Raw genomic sequence first — 12,921 nt, forward strand, 5'->3', positions numbered from 1 at the left:
AGGCATGGCTGATGAACCGGTGGCGGCGGATTCGACTTTGAAGAGAGTAAGAGAAGGAAGCGGTGGCAGCGGTGATGGTTTGACGAGAGAATAGGCAAAGATGGCTTGAAGAGAGAAGAGAGAGTGAAAATGAATGTATTTTCTGTGTTTTGGAGGGTGAGTTTGTTTTGACTGAAAACAACGGATTTTCTTTGAATTTTTTTTTTTTTTTTCCGAAAACATGTTTTTGAAAACATCAAAGTAAATGCATTTTCATTGTTTTAGAACACCTGTTAGAGTATTTCGTAGCACTCCCTTTGATTCTCTCAACTCAAATAGCTCACTACTGACTCACGAACACACTAATATTAGAAGCACATACATAGATAACAATCACAGCAAGAAAACATACAAATTTATCCTGGTTCAGTCTTTTGAAACAAGACCTACATCCAGACTGCTTAACACCTCTCAATCCACTATCTTGAAACATCCAAAGGATGATTACAACGAGAACTCGAATCCCTCCTCACCCATATGCACTGAAAGCTAACAAGATCCTAGAGAATACAAGCTATCCCCAGCCACTCTACCTCTCGCACTCAATCCCGAATTCAAGACAAAAAAACCAAAAACTATCATAACCGGAAATGGGCGCACTAAGCTCTACCCTATCCCTATCTCACGATCCCTATTTATAAGATATAGGGGCATGGATTACAAGATATAACTGACTGCCCAACTAACCGAAACAAACTTAATTGGTCAGCTGCCCCTTCTAGAAACATACCTTCTAGAAGAGAGATTAATTCTAACACTACAACAGAAATGAACCATGCAGTAATACAATAATACTTGTTTACATTTAATCTAATCTAATACAAATGACACAACACCACCAAAAACTAAAAATGGGCTGAAAACAAGAAAGAGAACACAACCTTAGGTTTTGTCAACTATTTCCTAGGTTTTGAAGCTTATAGAGATGCTAGTGGTATATATCTTACCCAATCCAAGTATGCATTGGATCTGTTGAAAAAGGCAGCAATGTAGGATTGCAAGCCTTGTGATACACCTATTAACTTGGGAGTCTCGTTGACTGATAAAGGGGATTCCTTTTCTGATCCATCTCTTTATAGAACTATCATTGGTTCTCTCCAATACTTGACCTATACTCGGCCAAATATTGCTTTTGTGGTAAACAAATTGAGCCAATTTTTGTCCTTCCCAAAACTGCAACATTGGTTGGCTTGCAAACGGTTGCCTCGGTATCTCAAGGGAACCATTGGTTTGGGATTGTTGTTTGCCCCTACATCTAGTGATTTGTCCCTAACAGTCTACACTGATGCAAACTATGCTAACTGCAAAGTTACTAGGTGGTCCACTAGTGGGTTGTGTGTTTTCCTTGGTCAGAATTTGTTAGTTTGGAGCTCAAGGAAGCAGTTAGTAGTGGCTAAATCTATAGGAGAGGCTAAGTATCGAGCAGTGGCACAAGGGGTGACTGAAATCTTGTGGTTAAAGTCTTTGTTTTCCGAATTGGGATATCCATTAGTTCGTGTTCCAATTCTATGGTGTGATAACCTAGCAGCAAAGAGCATAGCCGAGAATCCGATTTTTCATTTTCACACTAAACACATTGAGATTCATGTGCACTTTGTTCGGGAAAGGTTGAAAATGGCAAGGTTGAAATTCGATATGTACCCACTCTTCACAATGTGGCTGATATTTTTACCAAGGGACAGGTTGACATTTTTGTGTAATAAAGTCGAGCTTAGGTTGTTACCTACCATCCTCATTCTACTGCAGTCTTTTACAAGCCAAAGCTCAAATGTTCTACTTCTGCCAGGAGGTCTAATCTGAGGGGGAATGTAGAAGAGATCAATATTGAGTAGCTTGTTGTATTGTTATATAATTGGTTACACTAGTTGTTGTATTTAGTTGTCTGTTTTAATTAAGTTGTTGTAAGTTGTTGAGGCTATTACTGCTAGGTTGTTATCGAGGATAGCTGGATATAAATATACCAGCTATGCCTTATTTCCTATTGATTAATTCATTCTGATTGAGGCATTTTTCACATCTTCTCTTCTGACTTTCTTGTGATTTTCTTTCTGTTCTTTCGGTATCACACTAGAAGCTCTTGCTTCAAAACATTCTCCAATGCATGCATATTTCTCTCTAGCTTGCTAGCTTCTTTGATTGGGTTTGGCTTACAACTACCAAGAGGCCTTAGTTCTAGCTAAGTTCACACTACTTACTTGATGGAGTAATCAAGTCATGACAATAGATGACATGGGGCAATATTGACACAAGAAACCCTTCTAGAAGAAGAAGAAGAAGAAACAACCATGGTGAGGAGACCACACATATTCACATAGTTATATACTAGAGATGAATATCAAATGATAAAATTAAGCAATTTGATAAAAATTGCAAATCATTATAGATGTAGCCAGCACTGCAAATATGGCGTGTATATCAACACTCATTTATTTACCTACTAAATTTTTTGAAATTGCTATTTCTATTTTTTTTCTCACCGAGTTGTCCATAAACTTCAACTTTTCTTCATAAGTCAGATCTGAGAACTGTGACTTGCTTTCTCAGAAATGCTAGCGAGATTTCCTATCAAAAGGTTCTGCATATGTCATATTAGTGATCAAGAAGTGCTCTAGAGGTGTGATTGAAGCCCATAAAACACAAAATTCCATTTCTAAACCACGAAAAAAGATATGAAATAGATGCCTTTTGTTACTCCCAACTTAAGTGTGAGTAACAAACACCTGCCCAAGATAGATACTCTCCTATCTAGTAAGTATCCATGTGGGTCATATGAGTCATGTCAATCAGATGAAATGAAACAAAAAAGAAGGCAAAACTAGAAAATATGTTCACCTTAATGTGGCCATCATGAGCAATCAACAAATTATCAGGTTTCAAATCACGATGAACCACCCGACGTGAATGCAAATATTCCAAAGCAAGCACCTGCTCACGATTAAATCTTAGTTTTGGACCAGAGTGTAACCAAAGAGATAAATTACTCCCAAAGAGTCAAGCTACTTACAACTTCTGCTATATAAACACGAGCAACATCTTCATCTAAGCAGCCAAGATTTCTCAGTAGTGAATATAAATCTCCTCCATTCAAGTATTCCATCACAAGATACAAATTTTCACGACAGGTAAATGAATAGAAGAAGCGAACCTGGTGCATTTTTCATTCGAGTTAGAATTAGACAACCATTTATATGTAAGATAGCATGCTTTTGCTAGCTAGACCTGCTCACCACAAAAGGATTTCGAACTGATATTAAAATATCACGTTCGGCCAAGATACTCTCTACAGCATTTTTGCGAATCATGTCTGCCTTTTTAAGAACCTGCAGAAGTTTTATCCATGTACAACATCATTACAATCCATATCCCCCTTCATTGCTAAAAAATGGCGGCGCCAAATCATAAGCCAATAAACAATAAATGCTAATTTGATGAGAAGGGGAAAATGATGTCTGCATGTGCAGAATATATCAACAATTTTGTTCCACTTGCATAACAAAAAAACAGGATTGGGACTAATGGTATCGAGCCCAGTAGTTTAGATTTGATCTGCATTCTACATAATAAAACAATATCAAATCATTGAAGAAGATAAATTTCAAGCATTAAACAGGATCATTTTTCATACACCAGAGACACAAGTATTCACCCCTTTTCTTTTCTTGTCTCTTGCTCAGCTCACCCTACAAGCTTACTTGGTCATTTTTTACTCTTATGGTTTTGTAACTTTTGTCAAGAACATGTATAACATACACCACATCTCCTTGTGCAACCTATATGTTATCCAGTGATCAAGAGGCTTCAAATCATGCAAGGTCACTTTCTTTTGGTACCCCCTTGTAGCCTATTGTCCAATACTTCTTCCATTTGAATCTTTTATTGCCTATGGACCAATCCTGTTCCCTACAGTTTGACCATCAACTATTAATTGCAATTAGAGCCCTAATGAAGAAAATCATAATTCTTCAAGTTAGGTTCCTAGCAAGTCCATTCAACTTTTAGCATGTTTCATTTGCTTTGGCTACTGTTGAGCTTTAACCCCTTAAGACTTCAAGAACTTTAACCAGGAGCATAAAAGAAAGGAAAAATATTCTTCTATATCTATTGTCAATGACGGAGCAAAATAAGTATGTTCTCCTATAGTCAATGACTCAATGATAGAGCTAAAGCAAACCATCAAATGTGAATAGCACAAATATAGCAGACACAAATAGGTATCATTCTAGCATATATGTCTGCTTATGGAGCAGTATTAACCACAAACATTTTCCACAAAGTCAACATAGTTCACTTCTCCTATCACATGCATTGCAGACAGCAAGTGTTGGATATAGCCTAACACACAGAAGTATAGTTGCAAATTGCAATAACTAACAATGACAATGACTATGAAGAGTATACCGACTGAAAACTAGTATAAGACAACATATTATCTGCACAGTATGGCCATGTCATAGCATCAAGTTTAGTATAAACAACAAAAAGCACCAGAAAAGAAGCAAACAACAAATTCTATGAAGAAGCTACCTTTATTGCAAAGAGGTCCCCTGTGGTTCTCTTTTTTGCCAAAAAAACCCGACCAAATGCCCCGCGACTGATTGGTTTTATGATTTCGAAGTCGTCTATAGATGTTCTGTCCTTGGAAGGATGTATTGGACTGGTTCTCAAGCTACGTAACACGTCATCTTCAAAAGGTGCATCTTCATCAATTACGGTATTTGTTATATCAACCTTCTCATAGTCAACAAGCTCGCAAAGCTGTAGGTACTTCTCCCTAGAGAATCACTACTTTTAGACTGAAACACAGAAAGTACTAAAGAATATCTTCCACTAAATTGTATTAAATGTCCTGTCCTAAAAACAGCCGTGGAGAAATCAATTTTTTTAAGGGAAAAGAAAATGACGGGAAAACAAGTTCTATCCCTTGTTAGGTTGTCCAAAGAAAAGAAAGAAGAAAAACAAAATTAAATATCGAAGAAGTAACCTGTCCTTTGTGTTTTGCGGAGACATTATGAGAAACTGAGTTACAATAAACTTTCTCAGAATTTTCAATTAAACACCATTTTCTTCCCTATTAAATGTCATACTTCTTTTCCAGCTATCTTTCTGAACCAACCAAACAAGGAAATAACATGTTTTCTATTTATTTTCCTCCACTTCTTGTTTCCAGTACAAGACAATGCCTAAATATAATGGAAATTTAACAAGAATATTGTAAAGCAAATTTTAGAAGCTAGGAGTCTTCATGTTTCCAGTGGACTCACCTAATCAGTTTCTCAATCCGTGTTCCAAATGTCTCAACTGTAAGTGCATCTAACTTCCGTCTATCAATCACAACTCTGAGGTCCTCAAGACAAGTGAGTAAATATGACAAAGAGCGATCATCATCCAATGGTGTATTCGCCACACACCGAGCAATATCAGCAAGTTCATTCATCTATATTAACAATAAGGAATTAAATAGCTAGAAAACAACCATAAGAAGACATGAATACAAAAGGAATTCGTACGGTAAGCCAAACACAAAGGGCTTGTTTAGTTGTGGAAAACAGTCCCAGTTTTTTCAGAAAATTACTCCACAGAAAACCAAAAACTATAAAACTTGTTCATATATAAAAATTTTCCAAATGGAAAATAGAGATTTAGAGATCTCAATTTTTCAGAATTGAACTAAACTTGGAAAAATATTTAAATGAGTTTTCTAAGTTTTTCTTGTTAATTTGGAGATTTGGAAACACGGTTTCCCAAAAATTTTCACAAATTGTCTTCATCTCCTTTTCTAACACAAGTTACAAAAAGAAATTAAAACATCCCTCTTTTTTCTCAACATGTGTTCTTAATTTTTGGATTGGGAATTAGTTTATGTATTTCTATCATTTGAACGTAGTTTCCATATTTTCTATAGAAAATAAAGTCTAAAGATTTTTTAGAAAATTGGAATTAGAAAACTGGAAATCATTTTCCACAACTGAACAGCCTTGAAGTACCTTGCAACTAAAAGACATAACAAAATGACAGTTACAAGCATCAAATAATTTGCAATACTTGAGAAAATCTATTAGCTTCCAAGTACATGAAGATCTAGGGGTTTTAGCAGGAAACAAGGAAAAAGAAGCAATAATGATTTAATATTCTCACCCCCAACATTCAGAGCTTACTTCATACCCAAAAAAATATCTGTATCAGTAAGCACTAACTTAATGGTACTCAAAGATAGCTGGGAAAGACAAAGTCACTGGAAGGTCAAGGCTTTTAGCAGGACCTGAGCAATAATTACTTAATTTTCTACATTCATCATTGCTGGCAAACACAGAAGTTGGCTGCATAGGGTCAAAGATACATGATTGTATAGGTTACCACATAAATGCAGTAGATATGAACACCCCCCCCCCCCAAAAAAAAGGAACAGAAGCCACAAATAGACATGACCTCTAAACTCAGAAATCAGTTTAACATGCAACCATTATAGCTATAAAATATACAGTTATGGGTTTGCAACTGCAAAAGAAAAGATTGAACAAGGTTGGGCATAAACTACCTGTGGAAGATCATCATGTTCAGAGTAGGCACCCTTCCCTGCCAATAGCAAGTCTATTTGGCTGGTCCTTGGTGTCAATATTGGAGACCTAGGAGTCATGCTGCCTGCAGACGACGTTGTCATGCCTTGATCAGACTTTGGACCAAAACGTGTTTTACATGACATGGATGGCAAACCCTTGAGATCCTCCATGAAAACAGCATTATCAGCTTCAGGGAAGCAATCAAGCATGTCTTCCGACCCTCTTCGGGACCAGTCACTAAGTTTGGGAGAGAGAAGATCAGATTCTTCAGTAACACTAGAGTTTGATACTTTTGCAACATCCGGGCTTCCTACTACATGTTGAACATCCTTCTGAGAAAAAGACTCTATTAGCTTCTCAAGAGTTTCAGCAATTCTGAGAAGGCGATCATTGACGTTTAGACCCTTCTGATCACATCGATCAGCAATAGCACAAATTAATGAATGATCTTCGACATGCAAAGTTGGCACCTCTTCCTCACAAATACGACAAATTATGGAACTTTCTTCAGAATTAGCAGGCTGGTCTCCCCAGTAACCCCAGGAAGGTTTATGCTGGTGCTTGGAAGGAATTGATGGATGTGGAGTAGAATCTTTAGCAGGAGGAAGCTCAGAAGAGTTGGCAGTAACCAGATCTACATCTGAAGTTCCCTTCCTGTTGTTTAAAACCTTTGGCTCCTCCTTGATATCATTCTGCTCCTCTTTCATAGGAGCAACTTCTTTTGTGATTTTCCGAGCAGGAGAAGGAAGCTTCTTCCATGATGACATCTTACCACTGCTTGAGGGAGATTCATCCTTTGCTGTATCAGCAGGAAGAGTTGAGTGAAAATTTCCAGGCTGGATAACGTGATGCTGCTCCTGACTGTAAGATTTCCTTGTTGGGACCACTTTCGGCACCTTAGGAGCAATGGCATTTTCCCCATCCCTTACTACCCCAGAAGTAATCTTTTTACCAGAAGAATGCAAAGGAAGCTGAAAAACATTTTCATCCTCAGCGAACCCAGTTTCCTTGTGGAACTGCAACAACCTTGTACACCTAGTGAGAATAAAGAGCATGCGGGTATGAAGCTGCTTCATCATACCTGCAGGGAGTTCCTGACGCCTATCATCCAATTCTTGAACTATGCCTTCACACTGGAGCCAAAATTCTCCAGGTGATGTCATAGCACAGCTGCGAGCTAAAACAAGTAAATCCTCTATGGTTTCTTGCCATTCAGGATGAATTTCTGCATTCTTCTCCAGAATTCCAACCAGATCTGCTGCAAATACACGCAGATCAGAGTCCACTTCTTCCTTTGCTTTGTCAAATTTTGCCCGTATCATAACCAAAACCTCCTGTAGATGACATGAAGCGATTAGGCAAACTGGGACAAGCATTTAAGAGCAGCCAAGAAACACATTTGATAACAAAACTTAATTACCTCCACATTGTTTAAACCTCGACGCTTCCAAAATGGAAAAGGGCGTACGCCTTTGGAATTTAGTTCATGGGAGAAACTTTTGATATCAGTAGGCAACCTCTTCCTGGGTGCACTTGTGACCCGGAGTATAGCTTGAAAGCGAGGAGATTCAGACTCTTTGGGATTTTCACAATCATATGAAGTCTATCAAAGCAAGCATTCAAATTTTCAACTATAGTACAACAAATGATAAATGAACAAAGCTTCCAGAAACTTCTATGAATAAACACCTTGTCAGTATCAGAGAACATTTTTTTACCTTCATTTCAGGAGTACGAAGATCAGAACTTATCAGGCCTCCAGAATTGCCCCAAGATGAATTATATGGCCCTGAAGATAATTCAAAAATCAAAGGAAGAAGCTGAACACATAGTGCCACATTGTAGAATCAATAACTAGTATCAACAACATATAGCTACAATTCAAAGTTGCATTAACTAGTAATTATTAACATAAAACTCAAGCTTTTATTTAAATTGTGGAAAAGGAACAATAACAAAAACCAAGTCTTAATCCCACTAGGTGGGGCAGCATCATGTACTCTACGTCACCTCATCTCAATATATAAACACATTTTCTATAAACCCATTATAACTTGCCTCGTGCCTAAAAGTTTCCACCAAGTTTCTCTTGGTCTTCTATTTCTTTCATAACAAACTTCTTCCATCCCATCAACTCAGCTCACTGTCATGACCCGGAGGATCCCCAAGGATAGAATAGGAAATATAATAGTATTTGTCATGACCCAAGAATCTATAGAAGGGCAATATAATAATAGATTGATAATAGTTGTTAGAAGATATTTTAGATATTTTAGCAATTGGTTAGAAGCACATGGGTGTTGTTATGCAGTTAGTTAAAAGCAAATATGCCTATAAAAGGCTATGTAAACAGATGGGATAGGATATGATGAAAACGAATTGAAAACTCTATTTCCCTCTAATATTTCTCTCTCTTTCTCTCTTTCTCGGTGATCTCCCCCCTTATCTCTTGTTGTTCTCTCCCTCCCAATTGATTTCTCCCCCAAATTCCTCTTACTATTCTCGATCTTCCTTTCATACCCTAACTCACCTCTTAGGATCATGACAAATGGTATCAGAGCAATACCATCCTCGGCTGTGATTCTGTTGCATCTTCGATTTGAAGGCGAATCCGATTTGGGCTCAGCAGTGTGCTGCTCATTTGGATAGGAAGGTGATTCCAACCAAAGCATTCATTCCTCAACTGTGCGTTCAGTAATCGTCCGATCCGATTTTGAAGTAGAACATACAATTCTCGGCTGAAGGTGAAGAAGAATTCCATAAACGATTTCATAGGCGCTCTAATTCAAGCAATTATCAAGACGCTGTTCAGAATCGATTACGAAAGCCGGTAGTACTCAGGCGAGTTCAAGCAGTGATCAGCAACTCTCGAAACCTATCTAGGTCATTGCACGTGGGTGAGACGAGCGCGGACAAGCAAGCTCTACGATTAGCAACGGTGATTGGTGAGACTAGTAGAAGATCCACAAATGAACAGACAATCGAAGATCCGTCGGACTTGAGCCCATCATCAATTAGTACAGAGGAGAGTCGTGATTGGAGCTTGTGGACAGTGATTGGGTAGCGACTACACCAACAATCTTGAATTCGCTTTGAGCAAGAGGGAAAACTTGCATGTGAAAGAAGTAGCAAATCGATCTTGGTTGTCGTGACTTTGAAGGTGGAACAGCAGAGCAAATTGTTGTTGTTTTCCCGAATTGCTGTAGTCGATCCAGAAGGAAAGGCGAGCAAGAGTGAATTGGTAACCTGACGCTGGTTGTTCAATCTTCAGGAGGACTGACGAACTCCTTACCAACGTACCAGCGTCAGTTCTCTGTTGTTTTCTGTTGATTAATTTCTGGTTAAATCTCAAAAATTGAGTTCAACGCACAAGGAGGTAAGGTCGGCTGATATTTGAGGCTTGGGATTGGAAGACGACTTGGCCAATGGATTCCGACGTGCTTGACTCTCGGAAATTGAAGGCGATTACGGAAATCTGGAGCAACAGGTTGATTCGGCTAAGATTTTTAGTGATTCAGAGTAACAGAGTTGATTAGTTTAATTAGGCGACGGCATAGCAGCTATTTTGGAGTCAATTGATTTTCTGGAGGCTGTTTATCCATTGCGTTAGTCAGCTTTAATTGGCAACTCAGTTGCAAATCAGAGTGGCGGCAAATTCCGTGTGAGAAGTGGACTTTTCCAACTGATTCAACTCGTTGCTTGTTGCTTGTTGGTGCTTGAGGCTGTGAGCGAAGGGAAACAAAGGTTAATTTTGGCTTTGAATTTTGAGTTAACTTGTTTGAAGAAGGGCAGTATGTATATAACTCCTTGGTCTTCAAAGTCTGTTGTTGGTGAAAAGGCAGCAAAGGGGAACAGTGCATATATGAGACCATTAGAGTCTCAATTACAGCAGGAGAAAGCTTCCTTTTCAGCTGAAAGAGAAGGCTACATTTTCAGTTGGCAGCAACAGATACAAAGGGACAAGCAATGAGATACATGATGCGAGCAAGGAATTTGGTGCGAGCAAGGAATTTGGTCTTATGATACGCGAGAAGTTGCAAAAGTTTGCAATGATACTATCTAAGGAGTATCATTACAATTTTCCCGCCGAATACTTTGATGACTATCATAGAAGTTTTAACAAGTAGGAGTTCCTTAAAAGGGAACAGCCAAGGCAAGAGTTAATTCACTTAAACGTGTCGAATGAGGGCTGATACGAAAGAAATGAAGGGTTAAGCCAGATTGCAGATTTCTCTTCTAGCCAAGGCAAGTTTCTTACGAATTATGACCTTGATAGTAGCTCTATCCACCAACAGCAGATTCAAAGTGGTGAGGAATTCTTGAAGCCGGTTGTAGCTGGGGAAAAGCTAAAGGAGGCAACTGAAAAAGTCAAAGGTTTTGTCAAAGTGAACAAAACTCCCACTGTTGTATTGGTTCTTCCTCCAGTTGGCAAATCCGAATGCTTGTCTATTACATTGAAGGACGAACAGATGGCTGGAGAACTAGTTAGTCAACCCTCTGTATTCAAAACAACACACAACGAAAATGATGAGAAGGGGGAAACATATGTGGTAGCTGGTCGGTTGCGTGAGTTTCGGAATGGTCTACATTTGAAGGATGTAAGGTTGCAGATTTCAGCACCTGCGACAAGGAGCGACTAAATTCATTGAAGGCATTTGATGTGCACACGTTGACAGGTTTTGGCATTATATTGGATCCCCAGACTATGGTTACTAGCAACCTTAATTTGGTAGCTATTGCAAACCCAAGGGAAATAGTATGTTACTCTTTAGAGGAAGATACAGCCTTGTCTGCAATGATTACCATTCTTGTTTCAATTGAGAACCAAACAATAAAGAACAAGAGACTTATAATGAGGAAGAAGGAAAGAAGGATGAACCAAATAGAGAAAGTTAGAATTGGATGAAGAGCCATGGCTACTTGTTGCAAGTTCTTAGGGACAAGAACTCTCAGGGGGGGGGGAATTGTCATGACCCAAGAATTTATAAAAGGATAATATAGTAATAGGTTGATAATAGTTGTTAGAAGATATTTTAGCAATTAGTTAGAAGCACATGGGTGTTGTTATGCAGTTAGTTAGGAGCAAATATGCATATATAAGGCTATGTAAACAGATGGGATAGGATATGATGAAAATGAATTGAAAACTCTATTTCCCTCTAATATTTCTCTCTCTTTCTCAGTGATCTCCTCCCTTATCTCTTGTTGTTCTCTCCTTCCCAACTGATTTCTCCCCCAAATTCTTCTCTTATCATTCTCGATCTTCCTTTCATACCCTAGCTCACCCTTTAGGATCCTGACAGTATTTAGCTTACATGCATTACCATATTTTGTAATATCCTTTTGTATTTTCTATCATAGGGCCTTGTCCTTAGCTATAGGCAGTTAGGCTATTTGTTATATTGCACATGGGTGCATGTGGAGGCTGTTAGGCTATATATAAGCCACAGCTAAGGATGAAAAATTATGCTTTGAATTGATAATTGAAATCAGCTTTCCCTCTCATCAATTTCCCTTCGAATTCCCTCTTGTTTCCCTATGCGTTCTCCCTAATCTCTCTCCCTCTATTCTTCTGCAATTCTCCCTTATTTCTGTCCAATTCTCCCTCCCAATTCCTTTGTTCTTGGTCTTAATTCTATTGGATCCTTCCGAATTCCAATTCGAACCCTAGGTAAACCCTAGGTACACGACACTCACAAGAGTTCTTATTGGTCTTCTTCTCACATTAATCATCTTAATCACATCCCATGCATCCTATCCCAAATAGAAGCTATTACAACCTTATTACAGATAACCCCATTTACAATTCAATCTTTTCTTATATAGTAGCATATACACCATAAATCTATGCTCATATTATACACATGTTAGACTACTACCTAAGATTTCACGCCATACAACAGAGCTGGTTTATACATAATGTGGGGTTGGCTACATGAATTCTAGATTTCCTTTCATTTTTATCCAAGAGCTGCTTTTAGCCATTTGAGAAAATTGCCTTCTTGCTACTAAAGGGACTCTACAATCATATAAAATGCTGGAAGCAACTTTCTTTCTGCCCCCCCCCCCCCCCCCCCCCCTCCCTTTTTTTTGAAAAACATGTTGTTGGTACTTACCAAAATGAAAATTGTTTTCATACTATTTGGGACTGAAAATGAACCTACAATCCTTGATTCTCACCAGTAAAATTCTTCATCACCCTGGACCATCATTTGAACCTGCAAAAAATGAAGCCTCTTCTCAGTGACCCCATCACGCTCCATATAACCACCATGTCCCTCAATTTCTTTAAAGACCTTTTCATTCCACAAGTAAAGAGCTAAGC

The 12,921-nt window shown here is 38.4% G+C and overlaps 1 protein-coding gene across 2 annotated transcripts in view; it reads right to left on the reverse strand.

Moving 5' to 3' along the window:
* The window catches only part of LOC127795753 (probable serine/threonine protein kinase IREH1), a 38,368-nt gene that overhangs the window by 13,666 nt on the left and 11,781 nt on the right, over window positions 1-12,921 (reverse strand). For both annotated transcript variants that reach the window (XM_052327623.1, XM_052327624.1), the window contains exons 2-9: window positions 8,315-8,385; window positions 8,017-8,199; window positions 6,575-7,930; window positions 5,301-5,473; window positions 4,564-4,810; window positions 3,267-3,359; window positions 3,044-3,184; window positions 2,872-2,964 (exon numbers count right to left, since the gene is read on the reverse strand). In XM_052327623.1, coding sequence (XP_052183583.1) covers window positions 2,872-2,964; window positions 3,044-3,184; window positions 3,267-3,359; window positions 4,564-4,810; window positions 5,301-5,473; window positions 6,575-7,930; window positions 8,017-8,199; window positions 8,315-8,385 — 2,357 coding nt within the window. The remainder of the gene's footprint in view (window positions 1-2,871; window positions 2,965-3,043; window positions 3,185-3,266; window positions 3,360-4,563; window positions 4,811-5,300; window positions 5,474-6,574; window positions 7,931-8,016; window positions 8,200-8,314; window positions 8,386-12,921) is intronic.

This window comes from Diospyros lotus, chromosome 2, assembly GCF_014633365.1.
Source record: "Diospyros lotus cultivar Yz01 chromosome 2, ASM1463336v1, whole genome shotgun sequence".
NCBI lineage: Eukaryota > Viridiplantae > Streptophyta > Magnoliopsida > Ericales > Ebenaceae > Diospyros > Diospyros lotus.